This window comes from Falco biarmicus, chromosome 4, assembly GCF_023638135.1.
Source record: "Falco biarmicus isolate bFalBia1 chromosome 4, bFalBia1.pri, whole genome shotgun sequence".
NCBI classification, from domain to species: Eukaryota; Metazoa; Chordata; class Aves; order Falconiformes; family Falconidae; genus Falco; species Falco biarmicus.
In genome coordinates, this window is record NC_079291.1 from 15,938,663 (window position 1) to 15,961,718 (window position 23,056).

The following is a 23,056-nucleotide window of genomic DNA, read 5'->3' on the forward strand; positions in this document are numbered from 1 at the left end:
ATGTTAAGATACACAATACTTCTCCAACTAAAATACGATGACAACTGATGTCACTTAGGGAGATTGCATGAGTGCACTACACACAAATTCTGAGTTAGTTATGGTAATTTTTTACAATTTCCTTTCTGTGTGGTTTAGATAAGAATATGCATGAGAACCAGTTACCATCAAGCCACAAAACCAGGTTTTCTTCTTTTGAGAGAGTCTGAAAAATCACTGTGCACAGTGTGTTGTGGGCTGCCCGTTATATTGTAGCATGGTCAGTACAGTAAATTGATCATTTCTGCCTTCCTGCAACAAGCCTGCTGAAGCTCAGCTGTAAAACAAATCTATGTTATATCTGAGTGCCTCGTTTTTACCTCCGTTATCTTAATGGAACCTTCACCAGATAGTGTGTTACTGTGATCCTTACCTACATGACAAATGAGGCACAGAGAAGCGAAGGTTGTAGTTTTGGACCACCAAGGCTGACATTAAGTACTTGCTGGCTGGGTTGATGTTTTCCCCTTCTCTCTACTACGTGGTACCTCCGTTGCTTTGGCACTCAGGACATTTTGCTGAACTGAACCTTTCTGCCAGCTGTCTTGAGTTGAATTGTCTCAAAAGAAAAGCAGCGAGCACATGGGGCAGAGAGACTGCGCGATAGCAAAGACCCATACCAGCTCAGTCTGCCTCGCCTTAGCATTTGTCTAGGTCATACCGAACAGTGTGTGGCAGGGCATAGCCTGAGCTGATTTTCATCTGCTTCTGTGCTGTTCTGTTTTTCTAATTTCCTGTAAATAGGTGTGTATTGTTCCGTACACTTAAAGCAGTTCAGCTGGTAGTTATGAGATGTTTTATACTGGAAAAAAATTGTGCTTTGAAAATTTCCTTAGTACTGAAAAGAGCGATTGCCTACTTTTGAGATGTAGGTGACAACAGGATAACAACAAATTGAGAAAAGCTAGCATATCGTCATTGGGACTGATTATAATGACATCCAAATAGGAAAATTATTTGCATACCTTTTTTTTTTTTTATGGTAAGGAAGCGAATCGATTCATCAAATGGGCAGTTTAAATTCTGACCACTGAAGTAATTGCTATCTCCTGTTTTCTCCACTGTCCCTGTCCTGAATGTGTCTCATGCCTGCAGCAGGGATGACTGAACTGAACAAGGAGCTGTGATGTGTTTTAGTCATCCCTGGTGCAGAGCCAACCGCCCCTGTAAAAGGGGGCACACTGTAAGCATTTCAGCATATTGTTTCAGGAGTGAGCAACCGAATTTCAGAGCATCCTGATTTTCTGAAGTGGGGATTTAAATGAACTCAAATTGACTATTACTTCTTATAAAAACCATAAAACAAATTGAAGACAGAGTTACTTATACAAAACACAGACATTTTTGTAAGTAAGAGTTAGTATAGTGGCAGAAGCTTTGTCAAAATACAGTCAAAATTGAAATTTTTGTATTGGTACAGTTTGAGTGGGACTTTAATATAAGCAGTACTACTGAAAGGATGGTTTCTCCCAGTGGAAGCTGAGAGTCTGTAAAAGGGTTTCCTGGTATACCCATGCCAGGAAAGGTACCTGACCAGAAAAGGCAGGCCTTTTCCAGAGTAACCAGGGCTCTCTGACCGTTATATACAAGTTATATACTTGCACTACTCAGTTATTCAGCCGTGAAAGTTTGTTCTGGATTAGAATTAAATGCTTAGCTTCATGACTGTCAAATTACCCACTGGGGGAAGATAGATGATACTTTTATCTGACATAGTGCATTTTACTAGAAAGTTAAAATTCTATAAGAATTTTTAAGCAATTTTAAAGTAGAATGAATTCATACCAGGTCACTAGTTAATATTGTGTAATTGTGGGTATTTTGGTAAACTATATTTAGTATATTTTCAAACTAAAGCTTCACTGTATATTCTGATGTATCTTATTTTACGTTTTTATTATACTCTATCTGGGGCCAGCTCTAGCCCTACAGTTCTGCGGTTGACTTGAGTTTATCTATGGTTGTGCTGCCACCAGAAGTTTAGCAGTTCCTTGTCACCTCCCAGGATATATGTTCCCACCACCTCTTTTGTGTTGGCTCTGCTGGTTTTGTGTCCACATTATTGGTTTGATTGGCCTGTTGATCAGAGGGAAGCAAGAAAACAGGTGAGGTTTTTTTGGAAAGCTTTTTGTAGGGCATGTCTTCTGTTTAAATGGGTAAGCTGAGCCAAATCCTACTATAGCCACATAACCACCAGAGCCAAAGCAAAATGCAGCCAGGATAGCATTGCCAGAATAGAGCAGGGTTAAGCTGATGGTGAAAGTGCATCCTACTGCATCATAAAGATTTCAGAGGGCCCTTTGGCTCACCTGCGGTAAAGATAATTAAAAATAATGAGAAGTGGTGCTTCAGAAATGTTTTTCTCAAACTGCACTGCCATATTTGCTTTTCAGTTATGCTTAAATTAAGAAAAATTACGGTCTTGTATACACAGCCATTGGAATTGAACCAGAATACACTAGGGACTTCAAAAATTATTAAATATGAGTATTCTGACAGTTCCTGGAGTTTGACTGCTAGTGAGGTAGTAGTGTTTAGAGGTTAACTAGTGCTTTTGATTTTTCAGAACTTTATAAGCACCTGATTTTAAATGTGGTCACATGATAGAAATATTTAAAGTTAGTTTTGTTGTTTTTTTTTTTTTTCAGTAATATTCAACACATGAGGGAACAGTTTGATACACTAGGTCTGTCTTTTACATGGGAAAGGGTAAGCTTTTCTTTTTTAAAGGATGCTGCTGTATTTTGTTGTACAATGGAACACTGGAAAACATGGAATTTCACTGTTTTATTTATGACAATATAGAATTCTTAGAAAGTGACCGGTTTAAGTTGTTCAAATATAAAATCAAGCTTGTCTCACGCTTTTTATTGATTTCTCTCACTTTTGACATACTGATGTCTGATAATCTCAAAGTTTGGGAGAATCTTTTCTTTAAAGTAATTTCAGTTTTGCATTTGGATTTTTCTCTCTGCTTTTTCAGCTATTTCAAAGTAGCAATTTTCTGTGTTAGAAGATATGCAGTAGTCTAAATAGATACTTATGAAACAGCATGCCTTTGTGTTAATGTATATATGTTTTGAGGAGTGCTTTTTCCAGTGTGTATGATTTTACAATATACTCAAAGTTTTAAAGCTAGTAACTTGAAATGGTGTTTTGGTTATTCTATATTTGAAGCACAAGCCTGTATTTTCATAGGTGTTCATATCATGACCATTTTAGAAAATAGAAGTTTTATTTAAAACACTAATGCTTGAGAATCAGGTGTTCACCTTGAAAACCTTACCAAACCCGATTAGACATAAGCTAATGTCATTTTCAAGATTAAAAAGAAATTAATATTTGAAGCAATTGTAAGTTTGTTGCATTTACTAGTGAATCAAAGTCAGTCACTACCTTTGTATTCTCAGCGATAACTGTTACTTATCACCTTAATATGATTCTGAATAGGGTGATGGAGATGCTAATCTTGGATTTTTATAGCAGCATTGTAGGCCTGAAAAGGAAAAGAATTAGTTTTCTGGCAGTCTGAGACCTGCCATCTGTTTTCTTTAATCTTGAAGGTGAAAGTTTTTATGTGTATGGCTTGCATCTAAAAAAATATATTTTGCCCATGTCATATATGTGGCAAGAATTTTCAGTATAAGCCTTTTGAGCAAGATTGTAGTTCTCTTGGTAGCCAAAAAGGTGCTTTGAAAATAAAAGATTTATTGTGGAAGGTTCACTGCACAGATTTTTGACAAATATTTTCTTATATTTAAAACTGTTGGTATCTCACAGATTTTTTGTATGTGTAATACAGCAGTGCTTCAAAACAGTGAAATCATGTGTGTAGGCCCTATTATGGAACACAGGAGAGCTGAATGTTGCAGATTGCCTTTCAAGAAAATTGAGAAAATTCACACTTATATATTGACTTTTGTTTAACCTTTCCATTTTGAAGAAGAGGTGGAGAACTGGCTGTACTGGAAACCATGGCAAGAAATACAAGTACACAGGGAAATGTCATTTGTCATTTCTGTGCCTGTTCTTTGAGGCTTACCTTCACTTCTGTTGTAAACCATGTTTTGGTTAATGGACTTCCAGAAGTCTCTGAATACTTGTGGAAAGGGCTTTGATACACTGCAACTATGTTCATTTGAACAGTTGTGTGATTGAAATGCTTTAGAATGCTCTAGGGGTGCATAGTTTGTGGTTTTGAAAGGTAAGATTTTAAAACAGCTAAGAAGTTTTCCTCAAAACCACAATGAATTTTGGAGTTCTCAGTCTGTACTTTAAGTTAAGTTTTATTTTACTTGGAAAGCCTGCTTTATTAACTGTAGTAGGAGTGACCTGAACAGTAACCATTAGAAATAGATACGTTTATACATTTAAAAAAATGTATGATGCCTGAAATACATCTCTATGACATGATTTCCAAATGCACAGCTATTTGAGCTAGCCATGAAAGACCTGCCTTTGGAAGGAGAATAGCTAAGCTCTAGCAGAGTCTATTTTCCAGGCTGATAAAGCCTGCTTCTCTGCAAGGCTAATTAGGCTAGGCAGAGCATCTTACTGCCTCAGCTGTGCTGCTTCTGGGCTAGCTCCAGCGTCTTTGCACAGTAATGCACTGCGCTGTGCAGGTACTTACCTTAAAAGTGAGCTCTTTGAGGTAAGGAATAGATTTTTTATTATTCCATAGTTGTATGGCAGTAAATCAGTGGCTTACAAAATACTGTGACAATGCAAACAAACCCACTAGCGTTAGTGACTCCTATGAAAAATGCAAGAAAAACACTTTTTATGTGGGTTAGTCTAATTAACCAAGACTAGTATAGAAAACAGAAATTTGTTTTTTATTTGATTTCATTGGTGTGGCTTAAATGTGCTTCTTCATTGTGCTAGAGCACAGTATTTGACAAATATATGCTGGAGGAAACCCATTCCCCTACCTTAGGTCCCTATTTTAGTGTGCAGAGAATTGCCTTTTTAAGGTACGAACCTTTTATGTTAATGTCCTCTGTGGCGGGCTTAGAGTATATGCCTAGATGATGTGAAGGAAAATTAAGTAAACTTTACCATTTTACAAATGTTAAAGGGGAAAAAGCATGGGAAAATAATAAAAAAGTACATTTTGAATACCTAGGGCATTTAGCTGTACTAAAGAAGCTGACTTCTTATAAAGTCATATCTGACATTCAAGAAAGTCCTGACCAGGAGGATGAAGGCTAGCTGTAATTTTATTGCTTGGTAAAATTATTATGAACAAAACCCAGTGCACCTGGGATACTAGAAATTTCCTTATATTTATCTGAGGTTTTTTCATCATTCTCTCTGTCTTGCAAATCAAAATGTAAAAGTATTTTTACATTGTAGCAGTCAGTGAAATTACTTAACCAGTAAGGCACCACAAATAAGGCATTATTAAAAGCTAATTCGAATATTTCAGAGAACCAGGTTACAAAGACACTTGAAAATTAGTGTAAGCAAACTAAAAATGTAATTAAATGCATAAAATAGCTCTGTAAGTACTTTGCTTTAGGGCCGTTTTGAATACTAATAGTGATCTGATATTTTTTTCCTGAAACATGTAGGTACTTTAATTGCCTCAAGTAATAAATGTTGTATTTTTAAATCACTTTGAAAATGGGGTGGTTTGGGGAGAGATTTTTAGAAAACAGTGAGAGAGATCATTTCTATTCTGAACATTTATGTTTGTTAGATCCAGGATTAAAAAGCTGCAGTTTAGCATGGAAGAAATGTCTCTGAGAGACTTTAAAAACACCTGGAGAATAATAATTAAAAAAAACCCACTGTAATTTGGACATTCCTGGTGATCAGGTTTCCCCAAAATACCATCCCAGACAGCGCAGCAAACTGCCTGCCACTTCTTTTAGACATGAGCTTCACAGGAATTAGGCAATATAATTTTCAAAGATTCCTATCGTCAGCAATAAGGGATGGAGAACGTGTAACATTTTTTCTTTTCTTTTGCTCAGGAGTACCATCAGACTGAATGCATGCTCCCAGTAAGCCATCAGTTCACCACTGTGTTACCCCGATCTGTAACTTTCTTCTAGAAGGTAGCTTATTCTGCCAACATTTTTTAGTCTTTTCAGTTTGTGCATTCCAAGTGACATGATCTTTTGCTTAAGAGTAATGTTCCCCTTCTGCTCTGTACATTTAAAAAAATTAAATCTTTGGTAGATTTTCTTTGTGCAGATATTTTTCTGTTTAGCTTTGAAGTTGTCATTCTTGTGTACTGCCTGAGCATGCATAAAACTGTAATAGTAGTTAGAGCATTACCTATTAAATTTTATTTTTATCCACATATCACTGATAATCAGTCACCCTACTTGTAATTAAATAAAAAAAGAAACCGTTGATGCAGGGCTATTTTTTTTGCAGGAAAGATATTCATGCTCTAAAAGGTAAGCATTGCATGATGTTTTTATTTGTAGCTAATGGAGCATGAAACTAAGGGCCTTTGAAATACAGATATTCAAATGAATTTAGAAATGTAGCTTGGTCTGGCTCTAAACCTCTGAAAATCAAATAATTATACTTCTGGATGAGGTGCTACCTGCCCCGTAATACCAACATAGGCAAATAATAAAGACTCTTTAATCTTCCCAAACAGTTTGAAAAACATCTGTTCAGAATTTTTCTCCTTAGCACCTTTTTAATAAATATCAAATGCAACATGTCTGTCTTCAGGATAGTGTAAGACTGCTAAAAATAAAATAATCAATAATAAAGTAGGAATTACTTATGTCCTGTCTAGTTATGTGTTATTCAGAAAGCCTGATGGATCTTACATTAAAAAAACCACTTTTGTGCAGCCTGTGTTACTTTTATTTAAAAAGAAATTAGCTATGAAAATAGCTTGAAAGTGTAACCTTCTTCCTAAAAAAACCAAACAACACACACCCCCCAAAAACCCCGCAGTTTTAAGGTCAGAGCTATATAATAGAAAGTTCTAAGAATGGAGCAGATTTAGAGCAAATAATGAGTTATAAAACAAGGTATTTAATAATCAGGGTTTTTTTTTTAATTAATGAGCAAAATGTTCTATTTGGTCTGTTTGGGTTTTTTGTTTATCCAGGATTCTTTAGTGTTGGTTTTCCCATGGTTTTGGTAGCCAGAGGCGGGGGGGAGGGTATCAGATTTTTGTAATGATGAACAGCCCTTTAACCTTAACACGAACCAGTTGCTTCCCAAGTTACAGTGCTGTCCAATCTAAATTGTAGTACTGCTATTCAGTCTGTAACTGAGAATTTATTTGCAAAAATAAATGAGATACTAACCCCTCCGTCATGCTGTTTGTTAGGAACAGATTGCTGTGCTGCAATAAAGGGAATAAGCAAGGTAGTTTTTGGTAAGGTTAGGGGTCTTTCTCCTCTATACTTTGGCAATACCTGCTGTTTTTAAAAGCAGACCACTTTTAAAAGTTGTTTTAATTGTTTTAATGAATTAGTGTAATTCCTGTAGGAATAAGGAGCAGTAACAGTAACCAATGAGAAAGATGTGTTTTGGTGACAGTATCAAATACTCTTTGTAACTAGCAAACTGACATAAGGGAAATGGAAAGAGGGAGATGCTGTCCTATTTCATATTACCTTCCGAAATGCTGGGGTGATAGGTTATCACTAAATCTCTATCTAATATCACTAAATAAAGTCACAGAGCACTGAAGAGCACATGCAGTGGACAGCTGAGCAGCATATTTCACATTTGTAAAAGAGTTCTGATTTTTAGTATATATTTTATCTCTGGAGAAAATATGCTAATATCCTGTTACATATATTCACTGAACTGCTTTATAGTGCTGGGTGTTAGCTAGTGCTCAGCTCACAAATGAGAAGCAGAAAGTTACTTTTTTTGGCAGGGTGGAAGGGGTCCACGTGCTGTTTTGCAAATCCTTTTATAAACCTTTTTCTGTATTTCTGAGTTAAGTTCATTCTGTTAATGCATTGCAAATCTTTGTCATGCTCATAAAGTATAAATAGAAATGTTAACATCCACCTTAATTTAAGCGTGAGAGCAACCTAATGGAAACTTTTTACCACACTTTATTTATTTAATCAAGATCAGTAACTGGAATACATGGGAAATTATTTTTCACCGTAAGTCTTTGTGTGCTAAACAGTAGGAAAAAAACCAAAACAAGATTGGCGGGAGGTTTCTGGCTTGTTGTCAGCAGCTCATTTCACTTGGTAGTGATTTCATTTGCTTTTCTTCGTGAACTTTAAAAGTTACTTCAAACCTTCATGGTTATGAGGTTAAATGGTGAGCTTGAGTGATCTTTTTGCAGCTCAATGACCACGCAACCAATTTTTTCAGTGATAGTTTGCTGCATTTCTTTCTAAAATGTCTCAGTTTACAACTTGGAGGGAGCATGTACATGGGATTCTATTCCCAGGAGTTAGCTTGTTACCTTGCAGCTCAAGCTTGTGTGGCTTGTAGCTCAATCTAAACATGCTTGTTTAGATTGAGAATGTCATCTCTTTTTGTTTCAGTTAACACGCATCTGCCATTCAGGACCAAAAAGAAATATCTCAGTCCATTTTACCATTTTTATTTGACAGCTCACTTCTGTTGTCTTACCTGTTTGTCTGTTGCTCACGTAATTTTATATTGTACCCAAAGGGATTGTCTCTCTTCTTTTGTGTGCCTGATATTCCAGCGATGAAACTCCTTTGCCCGTAGTGGCATCACACTGGCAGAAGAACTGGTGTCACTGTGTGGAGAAGCAGGGGAGAGAAAAAGAAGGATGATTAAATGGATAGTGTTTAGTTGGGGAGATGGAAATCAGACTTCTGTCAAGTAGGGTTTTTTTCAGTGCAGAGCACAGGGATTTAATCAAGCAACTGTTTTTCATGAGTAAGTCTTCACATGCTGTGCTGAAAACTTGCCATTAAATGTCTCTTTCTGATCTTTAAAGCCTCTTATACACACTTTTGAGGCACATCTATTCAAAGGTCATATTAATTGTTCAAAGTAACGTTTCAGCACTGGAATATAAAGCTCAAAGCAGCTTTTCAGCACTGGAATGTAAAGTTGTAGAAAAAGAATAGAATTTTTATGTTAGAGTTTTTCAGATGTCATTTGAGTAGCAGATGATATTACTGAAGTTGTGTGTAGTGGGAAGCTTAGATGATAGGAAAGCCTGGGTAAAAGACATTTCACATTTGGAGCCATTTCACATGGTCAATAACTATTTGCAAATGGAATAAATTTTATCAGTGGCTTGCTGTCAACCCTGTAACTCTAAAGTTAAAGAGATGTTCTTGTTGATTTGAAGTTCGGTGTAAGAGTCATCTTCCACTTCAGTAAGTACAAACATGGTCAAACAGAAAACTTGTAGAAATGTTTCTTCTTTAAACAAGTGCAAGTTAAACAGGAAACTGTTGAGGAGGGAAACGTGATCTGTTTATTGTTATATATTTATGATGTAATTAGAGCTTAAATACTGCGTGAGTGAGTTGTTTTTACTTTGGCCAAACTTTAAAATGCATGGGCGCAAGCATATGTGTTTCCATTGCACCTATGAAACCGCTGTGTTTGTGTAGAGAAAATTGGGAGTCTGTAATCACGTAATCCTTCAGTCACCTCTGCATATCAAGATGTTTATTAGAAGGGCAGCTTGTATTTTTAAGAACAAACATTTAAAATGTGTAACATTGTAAACAATTGATAAGTAAGTGTTTTTTTAATTATGTGAGTTCACTAAAAACTTAGAAAATGTAAGTTTTAAAAAAGCTCTTCATTACATTGTTATTTGCTGTTCTTCTCTGAACTCCCCATTACTCCTTCTTAGGTTGTCTTTTATTTTTATCTGTCTTTATTTCCCATTTAACAGTCCCCCTCGTTTGTGACTACTTTTATGACTCATTTTTTCCATACTTCAACCTAGAGCATTCCCCTAACTACAGCCGGCTTGCCTTTTAATAGGGTTGCTTACTTGATCTTTGATTGTGAGATAACCTTCGCAAGCCTTTCATCCTGAAGTTTAGGACCTTGCCCCATATTCTGTCGTGTCTGCCTCACGCTGTATCTGTCAACAGCTTTGGTTCCTCAGGGCGGTTCGGATGTCCTTCTGCATCTGCTGCTGCAGCTGTGAGCTCCTCTGGTCTGCTTGCTTCTCTGCAGCCAGCTCCCAGCTGCCTCTGAACAGCCAACAGGCTCTGCTCTCACTTTTCATTGCTGAGCAACAGTGGGATAGGCAACCTGGCTAATACAACTTCTTTGATATTCTACTTTTTCTGAGTTTTGCTTTTTCCCTGCTCAGGCAGCTGTGGTCATTTTTCTATTCATTTTCCATTCTTACATCTGTCAGCATTGATCTTACAGGGGATTTATATTCCATGTTTATAGGGAACTTTTCTTTGTGCATCAAACCCACACAAAGCCTATGTTCTCTGGTTTCATGTACAGGTGAATATCACTCATTATAAACATTACACAAGTAGGTTTTGTACATAAATACATAAACATGTATATTTTCTCTGTGGCATGTATTACACACTCCTGAGTTAATTGTTTAAGTTAAAATGCTGTAATAAAATACTAAGTATAGTTTCAGGAATTTTTATTTAATTTCTACAGGAAATAACCACTTGCTTACCAGAGTACTACAAATGGACACAATATTTCTTTCTTAAGCTTTTTGAAGCTGGGATAGTGTATCAAAAAGAGGTACGTACAAACTTTGACCTTGGATACTTGGCAGGTGCACTAATTCAAGTCACTGACGCCAGTGGCACATTTCTGGATTGTCCTTTCACATTCATTAAGTGGATTGTGCTCTATTAGTTTTAAATCAGTGCAAAATAGAAGGAATTTTATATGTAACTAAATTTTATATGTAACTAACTAACATGAATGGGTATTGTAGCAAGTCACATTAGAAATGTTTGTCAGTGATTTACATTGATGCGCAGGACCAGAATATAGCTGCTATTAGTTTATTTCAGAGCTTTAATATAGCATTTTCTAGATCTTGATTTCCCTCTCATGAAAACATACAAGGTAATGTGATCATTAGGAGTCTCTTCAGCAGTGAGATTATTTAACTGTATAACATTACTCTGATGCTGTGTCAGAACTGATAGGATAATTGGAGATTATGTGCATAACTGTCCAGTTCCTGGACCCTATTTGTGATCTGTACAATATTACAGAAGTATTAGGTGCTATAAGACTATCACAGCTGTTTATCAGTTAACAGTACCTTAAGAAATTACTGACCTTGGAATATTTTGTAAGTAACATGTATCAGGCTATCTGAGAAGGGAAGGGTTCGGTTAACTTCTTAAGCAGGAGGCGAAACAAAGATATTAAATGAGCTTCTAAAGAACTCTCTGAATACCCAACGCAACTCAGTTCCAAAATACCTGAACAGCTGCACCTAAACAAAGCTGCAATTTAGTGAATGTTTCTCACTTAGAATGGAAACTAAGATTTCTTAAATATGCTTTGACATTTCATTTGTATTCTACAGAAACCAGGAAACTCCATAGGATATAATTAGGGATGTACTCTAACTATTCTTTGAACCCAGAGAAAGGAGTTGATGGTGAAAGGTAGCATTTGGAATGGCAGGGTGTTACTGAGCAACTTCTGTTTTCATGCAAGGTGTATTCAGAGATTTTAAATGACAGCCAGCAAAAAGATTCGGTATTTGATGTGTCCTAACATGCTGGATTTGTGGGTTTTTTCCCATTTTTTCTCCTGTAATTATTTCTTGTGTTTGTAATAAAAAAAATCAAACTCTAGCTTTGCCATAACAAACTTACTTTATCTGTCAATTTGTTTGCTTGACAATTGATCCCAGGTGAATCTGAAAGCAGAAGGCTTGCTGCTTTGTTAGAAGCCATGATGATACACAAAACAAATTTTGCACACAGGCTCCAAGAACTGTGGGATCCTGGTGGTGTTTGGGTACCAGTGGTTGGATCTACTTCCCTCTTACAAGTCAAGGATCCGTTTAAGGACTTAAATCAGCATCTGTCAACCTGTAGGAGATATAATCTCTGGTGCATATGAACTGGTTGCTTTTTGACAGGGAGCAGATGGCAGAGGTATCCCATAACCCTGGGTCTCTTCAAACAGTCATATATACTTCAAGCATGCGTTTATCCCATGTTGTCAGTGTATCTGCAATATATGTTAGGTAGTGCTTTTGCACAGCTTGATGTCTCCTGTATTACAATTTCATTTTGGGTACAAGGAGATAATTCATATCCTCACTGTGGCAATAAGAATAATACATGCAGAGCATTAGCCTAGTTAACGTTCTGTTCCAGCAGCATGTGTGTCTGGCCAGAAATTACCCTGGTAGCGAGACACAGACTCAGTTTGTCTGGGAGCTGCAGTTATTGAGAATTAACAGTATTTGTCTGGGTGCTGCTGCATCCTTAGAGGGCATCTTTATTCACCTTAGCAAAATCCCCTCTCTTCTTCCTGCAGCACTGATCTAGTCAATATACTGTAGAGGTCATTGACCTGGCCTGGGTGTCTTACTGAGCTTGAGATTTATAGGTGCCTAGATTCCATTATTTTGATTAGATATCTGCAGTCTGTAGTCAAGCCATAGACACCAAACCTGGAGATAGATACTTATGTTACAGATACCTGAATTTAGACAAGATGAATCCTATCTTAAAAGCATATGGTCTACATTGGCGTAGTAAGATCCAAATAACTGGTGCACTCTATATGCTTTTGTACTGTGCTCTCTTTTTGTAGATGACATTTAGTGGCTTCCTGGGGCCGTAGTTTCAGAGGCTGTCATTGTCAAGAAATTGCCTGTGTGAGGTACAAGTAGGAACGAAGGATTTAATTTAATATCCAGGTTCTGGATATTCATCAAAAAGCTATGAGAGATGGAAGGAGCAAAACGCAACTTTAAAAATTCATGTACAAGACCTTTCAGCTACAGATTTCTTAAATGCATATTTATTTTGTTTTGCATGATTTATTTAGATAAATCTTCCTGTCATGACTCATGAGAACATATAATCCTAAATAATTACATAAATAATTTCAGTTAGCTTTTAAAATTTCCATCATAAAGTTGATCCAATGTCATGTAAATAGCAACAGGGTTTTTTTTCTCAACTTTGAGTCATAGCCAGTTTAATACAAGCATATGCTAATACTGCTTTATGCAACTGGCATTTTATTACTACTTAATATTATCTGATTTACGTCTCATTAGATGTTATTTTAACTTTGTAGTGCTGTGGGATTTTTTTCAGAATGTTGTAAATTAAAATTAATTTAGAACTGACTTCATAGTGTGTTCTGTCATTACTGAAGAAGTTGTGTTTTCTGAAAGTCTAGAAAACAGATCTGTAATAGTGGAATATATTGATTGCTTTTAATTTCCCAATGAATTTTCAGAAGCCTTTTATAAAAATCAGTCTGTTGTTGTTGGTAGGTAACAGATGAAATGTAGGCAGAGTGTAAAAAGTATAAATTCCAGTGACATACCAAATTCACTCAAGCTTCATTTGATGGTGTTTGTTCTTATCAAAGAATGACTTTCATTCATTTCATTATAATAAATTTTGTATAAATCAATATAAGTAATCAGATTTTGTGCACGCACACACATACACCAACACTGATAACAAAATCAGCAACAATATTCCTAAGGAAGAAGATCCATGCATCTGTCTTTGTGCTGTTCTCACTGTAAGATTTGTAAAATGGTTGTGATATTTACTATTTCTAAGAACACACAACATATTTAAAATTAAGCAATATCAGTTGATTGGAAACTAGTGCATTTCAGAAGGTGATCCGTGATAGATAAAATGTCAAGTGAATAATATGAGGGCAGTGACTGGTTTTTAGATTGGGATACTAAAGTTCTCCTCATACCCAAAGAATGCATTTGAAATTTTCAAATCATGTGTAATGTATTAGAATGCTATGGAGCTGAAGCTACTTTTTTTTCAGTCAGGCTGATTTAGCTTTGATTTAGCTCAAATACTAAATAACACTTGGAATAATGGTTTACTCTTCTTAATCGCTTTCATTATTTGTATTTTTCTTTTTCTTCCTGTTCATTTTTTCAAGTTAATGTCAAGCATTGAATACCACTTCTGGAAAGACAGTTAGGATTCTTTTGTAATTTTAGATCCTTTATGATAAACGATAGCAAAATTGTTAACGCTGTCAGGGGGTGAGTTTGATTTTTGCTCTTCCCCATCAGTATGTTATGCCTGGTATTTCAGTTAGCTCTCAAAAAACAAGGTTTGTAAAGTTGAACACAAACATTTATTTCACTTTAATTTTCTTTAATGTATTTGTTTTGGTAAGGAAAGATGATTCCAAAAGTAATTCACATTGACAGAAGTTATGTGCAGAAAATATCAAATCTTTCACATGAAATACTGTTGACCACTATAATACTTCTTTGTGGTTCAGTTCTCTCAAGTTGGAGGTCCTCGATGGTTCATGCCCCACAGTCAGACTCAACACTTTTGGATTAGTGGTGAACAGTTTTTAAGCATCAGACTATGTATTCTGCAGTATAGTCAATTGGAACACTTACCTATTTAATATTCAAGTGTCAGCCTATCCTCCTAACATGATCAATCAAGGCAAATGCTGCCAACTACATTCTTGGGTTTTTTGAGTTCTGAGAAGATGACTATTCAAAACATATTCAGTTGAGCCCCTGTTGCTAACCTAAATGAATGTTATAAAAATGTGGAAAACTCAGGGATCCAAGAAACGTTTCTGGATAATTCTTTTGGTGTTTAAAAAGTAAGATTCTGGTTTTGACATAGCTGCTGAAAATATTTTTTCTTCCTGCAACTGTTTTTAGGCCTTGGTTAATTGGGATCCAGTGGATCAGACTGTTCTAGCTAATGAGCAGGTGGATGACAATGGTTGCTCATGGCGTTCAGGAGCAAAAGTGGAACAGAAATACCTCACACAGTGGTTTATCAAAACAACTGCTTATGCAAAGGTATGAGAATACAGTTTTTTGAAATTGTGGTAGCACTTAAACGAGACAAGTTTTCATCCAGAAATACTCATCAAGCTGAATGTGGTCTTTTATATATGCATGTTTGTGTGATGTATAATTATATAATAATATATGTGATCTATCCCTGTGTATGTGTGTATATAAAAAATATCCCTGAAGTTTTTCTGTTGGCATTTTTAAAGAATTCTAAGTAATTGGTGTGAGATTAGTTTTGGAGAAATCAAAAAGCATAAATTAGAAGTGAATGAATGAATTCTGCATTCACACGTTGTCACCCCATATTTACCATCAAGTGCTTTTCTGTGTTTTAAGTGTACAGCTGTGCAATCTTTTGAACTAGAAATTTGTTCACCTAGTCAGCCTGTTGGACTGATGGGCATGGTATAAGCAGTGGGGGACAGCCTGTCACCTAGCATTCATTTCCACATGTCTGAACTATAGTTCTTTGTGATTAAGTGCTCTTTTTTGAAGATTCATCTGGACCTTCTATTTTAGGTTACTTCATACTCTGCTCCATTATCTGTAATGTAAAAAAAAAAAAAATATTTTCAAGTTACTCAAATATCCTTTTGTGTTATGAGCTCAAATTTTGATTGTGATGGGACAATATAGCTTCCACACCTAGGAATTCTTCAGCAAAACTTTTGGCTTTATGCTTTCTGAGATTAAAGTATTGACTTCCTGTTGTGTCTGGGTGAAGTTCTTATTCCGTCCAAGTGTTCTGTGTATTGAGACTTCAAGTAAATATTGAGAAAGTTATTCCCAAGAAAATAGTAACAGTTCATCTTTGACCCTTTTCCTGAGCCTCAGAGAGATTCTTTCAAGGGACCAAAGTTCCACCATCATCCAGGGAGAAGAAATCCAGGTCTCACTCTAGGTCTGTTCATAATAAAGAGAAAAACTTTAGATATCCTGCCTGATGCTTTGATTCCTCATACTCAAAGAGAGTGCTTGAGATGCATGTTTTCTGATTGTTCTGCCAGTTCTGGCAGTAAAGAGGGAACATTTGCTATAGCTGAAGGAAAAATGGAGCATGTCTACACAATCACAAAATGATCACAATGTTCAGAGCTTTTTCTTGGTGCTCAAGTCGCTAGATCTCACAATCACCTTTGTGATGTTTCAGGGTCTGCCCCAACTCACTGTTTCCCCCAGTTTGAGGCTGGAGCTACACTGAAGTTTCTACCTTTACTGATACATCTTTTGTCTGTTGTCTCTACAAAGGTTGTAGGAAATAACGACTGGCATTTCTGGGCTGTATCCATGCTTGCACCAAATCACTGCTTTCTTATCTCCCTCTAAGAGAGGTGAATCAGCCTTAAATTTTTGCTCATAAAGACCAAAATGTAAGACTGAGGAGCTCTTCGGTAACCTTGAAAATACCTTTGGCTTACAGGATTATTACCTCTTGCTCAATATCCACCCTGCTTTAGGGAGGAGGATTTACCTTTTGTCTTTAGCCTCTGACCTAAGTAATGTTGTTACAGGAAAAGCATCAGCTCTTGGGATGATCACGTCTCCCACGTGTCGTTCTGCAGTAAGCAGGTTAGCTGATGACAGGAAGGAACTTGTGCCTCTACAACACCCCTCTCATCTTCCCCCCAAAGATGTCACCTCAGGAGACTACCATATCCCCTAACTACACAAACGGAAAAAGTGCAAACAGCCTCTTGTTCTTGAACATCTTAGTGGCATCATGAATGAGCGCTGCTTCTGCATTTCATTTTGGGGAGGAACTCAACAAAACCTTTAAGCATTACTGCAGAGGACAGTTGAGTACTCCACAGATCTCTGTAAAGGTTTCCCAAAATTTTGTTCTGTGCATGATTGATATTCTGTAGGGTCTATGCTAGCAGATACAACCAGGTTGATGAATGATGCCATGTTGCTCCCACCTCAAGTGCTTTGGCAAGCATTGCCTTCATGTGCTGTCACTTCTTGTACAGTGACAGATGCTACCAAGTATCAGCAGGTGGTTTGGATTTTCCTTTTTACCCACCCTCCACTGCACTGACTCCCATTTTTGTTGCTGTGGTTCTGGCACATTTTGAACAGTCTCACTCTGCTTCTTTTGGCAAGGGCTTTAAACATTTGGTTGTAGAAGGGGAAAAGAACTACTACCTCCCCCACCCCTCCCCAAAACCTTCAAATAAGAATAAGCAAATAAGAATAACCAGGCTCTGCTATTCTAAGTCCAATATCTGATATGAGATGGATTTCATGCTTTGGAAGATTAAGATAAATAAATTCCCTTTTCGGTATTTATCTATTTCTTTCAAGTTGCAAGAAGCTAGATAACATAGCAGGTTGTATCTTTACTTTCTGAAGAGGACTGGTTTGGCCATACAGCTCTGAGTGGCCTATGAGCTGCAAGCCACGACTGAAGATTGTCCAAGTACTTCAGTCTCTTAGAGACTCTGTGCCCACACTGACGTAACCAGGAAGGTCTTGACAGAAGCCAAAGTATTTTGGCTCCTCTTGCTGAATATCTTAACTAATTATCCTCAAAACTCAACTTTGCACACATTTCTTCATTCCTTACAGTTGTCATCCCAGTACTTTTCAAAGAGTAGTAAGACATGAATCCCTTTCTAAATCTGTTTCTTTTGTATACTTTTTCTTTGCGTTCAGGTTGTTGACAGATGATCTGAATCCCTATCATCCTAAATAGCATAGTGTTGAACACCATGCTTACAGCAGTCACTCTTCCTTGCCTATTCTTCAAGCCTTCTTCCTCATTTCTTTACAAAATCCCTGGCCAGGAGGCCAGGCTTTATTGAGAGGAAGATGTTTATTTACCTTTATTTTTTTACAGAGGCTTATATCTTGGAGTGGAGGGTCCAGATTTTGCAGAGCTAGTCCTAGTAACTGTGGAGGATAGACACATCTCTTTAATTTTAAAAAGCTAAAGATTTTTAATCACTAATATAATTTTAGGATGATAACAGTGGTGACAATTCCTTCACTTTAGCAGAGGGAATAATTTCGTATCTCTTGATCTTGAAGACACTCACTTCCATAAAGATATTTTTCTAGCTTACGTCAAGGACCCAAGCCACTACCAGTACAACTTCCTTTTCTTGAAACTCTTTGCCATTCAGAGACTTCAGATATTTGTGCTTCTAATGATAAACAAGTACAACAATTATGTTCTTTATGGATCTTGCTTTTCTTTTTCTTCAGTTGTTTGGGGCTCACCATGAATATGTGTATAGTACTATCTCTGTAATCATTCTCAGGCACCTGAAGGCTCAAGACGCTACAATAGAAGAGAGCATTTTTATTCAAGCTGGGCTTAGTTGGTGAAGGTTGTGTATGGTACTCCATATGCCAGACTCCTGTAAATGGGAAATCTGAGAGGACATTATAAAAATTATCTTTAATGGAACTGGGGATTTTAAATCAGCTTTTTTTTGGTCAACATTTTTTGCATTAAAAACCCAATAGAAATAGAGGTTCACCTTTCCAGAACTTGTCTGGCCCTGAGGTCTTCATTCTCCATATCTGAGTCAATTGCCTGTTGAACGTCCTATGTCCAGTTCTGCTTCTTTTGAACGTGTCCAGAAGGTTAAGGCAAGATGGTGCCACATTAGCATGGTCAAAACCATTCTGATCCAAAGATCTATGTTTTCTGTCAGTAGCTTTTAGGTCTTTGAGCCGTACTGCCAGAATTCATGTAAGAGTACACCTGGCCCTCTATTTCCTATGTCTCATAGCTTGGACAAGTTCATGGACACAGAGCAGATACATTCCTTCCTTGTGCAAGGTGTTCTTACTAAGTTTGGGAAAAGGTAGAGCACTAAGTGGATCAGGCATTCAGTGAGTTCTGTGGCTAGATTTCTGTTATCCACTGAAGTTTCACTGCTTTTCATTTTGAAATTAAAAAAATGGGAGGCACTAAGAAGCTATCTGATAATAATTTAATCCATGCATTTTTTGGGGAAGATTTGTATTTTTTTCCCACTTGGGCTACTTCTAGACTTAGAGGGTTAGTATTCTTTAAGTGTGTTTTACTTCTCCCACTCATCTTTTTCCAGTGAGGCTTTAGTCTGCTTTTGGTATCTCATGGGGAAAGCCATTTGATTCTGGTCACCTTTTGGTTGCATCACCATGGGTTGCACCATTGATTTGGTCACCTTCAATGGAGACTGTTACTACTTCTGAAAAGTTTACAGAAATTCAAGACCAAATGCCAGAAAATTCCACCTTGTCCTTTTTCTGCAACAAGGCTCTCTGCAGATCTGTGCCCTATGACTTCCAGAAGTTATCCCGGAGTTTTCTTTAAGATGATATAGTGGGAAGGTATTGAATAAAAGCTTTCTTTCTAGTAAGTAACTCCTTTTCTGTGTGGCTTTGAGGAAAATGTAAATCTTTGTTTCATAACCATGTTTCATAGACAAGGTTCTATTTAAAGTACATTTAACGAATCTGCTATCCCTTAATTCTTCATGCAAATTACCAGCTAGCAATAGTGGCTGAATATATATGTATACAACTTAGTTTCTACTTGGAGCACCCACAAATTATTTTGTAGTAACTATTCAGCCTATTTATACTGCGTATTGATGATCTTTCTAGTCATCTGTGTTCGTCTCTTTCATCCATTTATCATTTTATGTTTTCTCCTGTATCTCATAACCTTAATGAAAATAAATACCAGTAAGGGTAATCTTCATCTGCAATGCTTAAATTACTAGTCAAATAGCAGCAAGGAGTTATGTGATCAGTAACAGGCTGCGACGGCATCTCATGTGTTACAGGAGTCAGTGTTTCATTCCTACACATGCTATTCTTTAAATTCTCTTGTGTCCAGAGGAATCATCTTCTGTGGATTTGTTTTGATTTCTTTATTGTTGGTGCACCAGCTTGTAGTCCTTTCTTGAAATAAAAATGCAAGTAAACAAAGCAGTGTTGGCTCATATGGCAATTTACCGTTGGCAATGAATTTTTTTTCAAAGTGAAAAAATACTGACAGTACATTAAACACTTAGCAGAAAGCATTTGATTATGTAAAGTAATAAAGTAATTGTGACCCATTTTTTAAACTGTGGAGTACATATAAAATGGTCTAGCAGCTTTTATGGATTTTTAAAGAACATTTTAGTTGTAATTTTTCTTTTGACAGATTTCTTGGATCAAAGTCTAATGCCTTAACTGATGGCATTATTATTCAAATTGTTATCTGTGCATTTAAGATATTTAAGCTAAAACATTTAGTTGCTATGGTTACTCAGCTAAATCTGTAGGCAGATTCATTGGAAAAATTTATCTGTATATGTTAGTATTTTCTGTGTATATCTGTAAATTCCTGTTACGCTTTTTTATGCAGTCAACTGAATCTTCAAATCAGAATCCTTAAGGTTAATCTTTGCATAGTCCCCATTCTTCCTAAATGAATTTTACTTGATACTTTTTCATATTTTACTTTTCAAAAATCAATTAAATAACTGGAGAATAATCTATTTTTTTAACAAAATAAAATAGAAGCAACTTTTGAAACTTCAGGTTTTGCTTTAAATCATCACCCTTTTCTGCACAGCAATAAGATATTGTATGTATGTTTAATTTAAATACTGGGAAATGTGACAGAGCCTACAGAATTCTGCCACTCTAATTTGCAGATGCCATACAGATAAGTAGTACTCTCTCTTAGTTGGGGCCAGGGATGTGTGTGTGTGTACAGGCATTTAGGGACAAATCCTTCTCACATTCCATGGAGTGCAGGAACTTAGATGTTTAGCATGGTGCTGACTCTGTGAAGGGAAAACAAGCGATCTACCAGTTCATCTCCAGGTTTTCTCTGGGTTTGTGCTGCATCTGACAGCTCTTTTGTCTGGTTTGAATAGATTTGGAATTATTTAACATAATTGTGCTTTGCTTGATTTTTTATTTTCTACTTTATTTCTGAGGTATTAAGCAGAACGATAATGAAAGAGAATGAAACTGAAGTGCTGCATTTTAGAACGCTGAGAGTCTTGACGGTACTTTGGATTTCATAGTGTGAGGTAACGCCTCATCATTGAGGGAGAATTGAAATGCTGGCTCTTTAGTTCTTCATGCTTTATGTGTGATTTTTTCACTTCCTACACTTAGGGTCTAGCTCGTAGTTGTCTTCTTCCAACAGAACGGGCCTGATAAACCTCACTTCTAAACTCTTCCTCTTGAGTCAGGCTGAGAGCTCATTCCTGGACAGGGACCAAGAGCACTGTCTCCACAGCTTGCTTAGCACTTCATTAATAAAAAAATGACGCCTGTTTTGTTAGCTTGGCAAGACAGGATTGTTTGTGAACATCCAGACCAGGCTGATCTTTTCCCCTTAGTTAAAATGCAGCATCTCATTTAGCGCTACAGCAATATAAATTTAAGTTCCTGTTGGTATAAGATTGATCAAAACAGTGAATGCTTGGTACTACTAAAAATGGTAACAAATGTTTTAAAGAGCTTTTATATTTATGGATTCGATTACATATTTATCCCAAAGATATGCTTAATTGTATTGCAAAGGGAGTATCTTCTTTTTGGTTATTGCTACAGTGAGAACAGCTTTGGAGGGCAAAACTGCAGAAGAACATTGGCTTTACTTTTGCTTTTGAGGAATCATTTCTTTGCCTCAGTTCTACAAAATCAAAACAGAGGTGTTCGTTGACCATAAATTATAGGGCAAGGAAAGGGGAAAACTGCTGACAGTTCAGACATTTACCAGAGAGAATTTGAAGTATACACAGTGTTACTGCTCCTTTTTAATGTATGTTTTCAGTATGCTTCACACATGGGAAAGAAGAGTCAGGAATGACCTACTATAGTACAGGCAGAAACTACTGAAGGTAGGAAAACCCCAACAAAACAAGAAAAGATTAAATACCAGCAGAAGCTCTACTGCATAATCACAGCTGGAACTCTGCAGTAGAGTGCAGAATAAAACAGTGGGCAGCCTAACTTTATTTTCCTATACTTTAGTTAATATATTAAGTTGTATTAAATGATTTCATTTAATCTTTAGTTTATATTTGGTTACTCTTTTGGGAGCTTGATCAATTAAAGTGAAGAATTTCATTTTAATCCAAAGAGATCTTAAATATTTCTTTGGCTCTTCCTCAGAAGCAAAGCTTTTCAATTTTATTTTAACTTAGAAGACAATTTTATTTTGCTAATGAATGCTTTTGAAAGGAAACGTTTTGCTGTCCTTTCTGTTTTAGTCTTCTTGTTACATTGCAGATTTGTCAAACTTCATTAAAAAGCCTTCACTGAAAAAAAGAGTAAACTTTTGGCTTTAATAGCTTATTTTTAGATTTTTCACTTTATTTCATTTACTATCATGGAGGAGTTGAAATATGCTTACTAATATGAAATTAGTGGCAGTCATTGATCATGCTAAAAATTTTAGTTCCCAAAATCAGAGACTGAATTTTTCAGGTGCTCAGCAGAATCCTCCCTCTTTGAACTACAAGCAGGGGGACTTTTGGAGTCAAGATACTCTTGGGAAATTATAAAGCACTTCCATTTTTTGATTTTATGGACCTTTGTTGTCCGAAGATTATTAAACTGAAGTTCTGTTTCTCTATGAATCTTCAACAGACTAAACATCTCGGGGTGTGAGACTAGTTTTCCACTTTCAAATGCTTTACTGCTAGTTTCAGACTTGGTCAACGTTGTTTGTGATGAATTTTCAGCAAACTCATCTCGATTTTGTGACTCTCTGATCATCTGAGCTGGTTGACTTTCATCCTCTAGCAGTGCCGGAATTTTGTAGGTGTTCTGAAAGAGTAAAGCGGTTCTGTGAAACATTAGTTTATCCTGAATTTTCAGCTTCTCCAGCACTTGAGTCAAACTTTCCTAAAAGTGTAAGAGCCTTGAAGTTATTCTCGTTCCTGAACATAGCTTTGATTTCTTTATCATTTTCCTGAGTCCATCTATCTTTAGATCTGGAAGACTGCCAAAATGTATTTATGCTTTACCTTGACTTGTGTTTAATTAAGATGGGAGTAATTTCTCCTGTAATTAGACATTTGCATTTGAAGTTTTCTTGTCTCT

At 36.5% G+C, this 23,056-nt stretch overlaps 1 protein-coding gene across 3 annotated transcripts in view; it reads left to right on the forward strand.

Annotated features, from left to right (window-relative positions):
- The window catches only part of LARS2 (leucyl-tRNA synthetase 2, mitochondrial), an 88,630-nt gene that overhangs the window by 14,831 nt on the left and 50,743 nt on the right, over positions 1-23,056 (forward strand). For 2 of the 3 annotated variants that reach the window (XM_056336124.1, XM_056336125.1), the window contains exons 5-7: positions 2,688-2,748; positions 10,627-10,716; positions 14,861-15,004. In XM_056336124.1, the coding sequence (XP_056192099.1) occupies positions 2,688-2,748; positions 10,627-10,716; positions 14,861-15,004 (295 nt within the window). The remainder of the gene's footprint in view (positions 1-2,687; positions 2,749-10,626; positions 10,717-14,860; positions 15,005-23,056) is intronic. The other variant, XM_056336126.1, reaches the window with a different exon arrangement.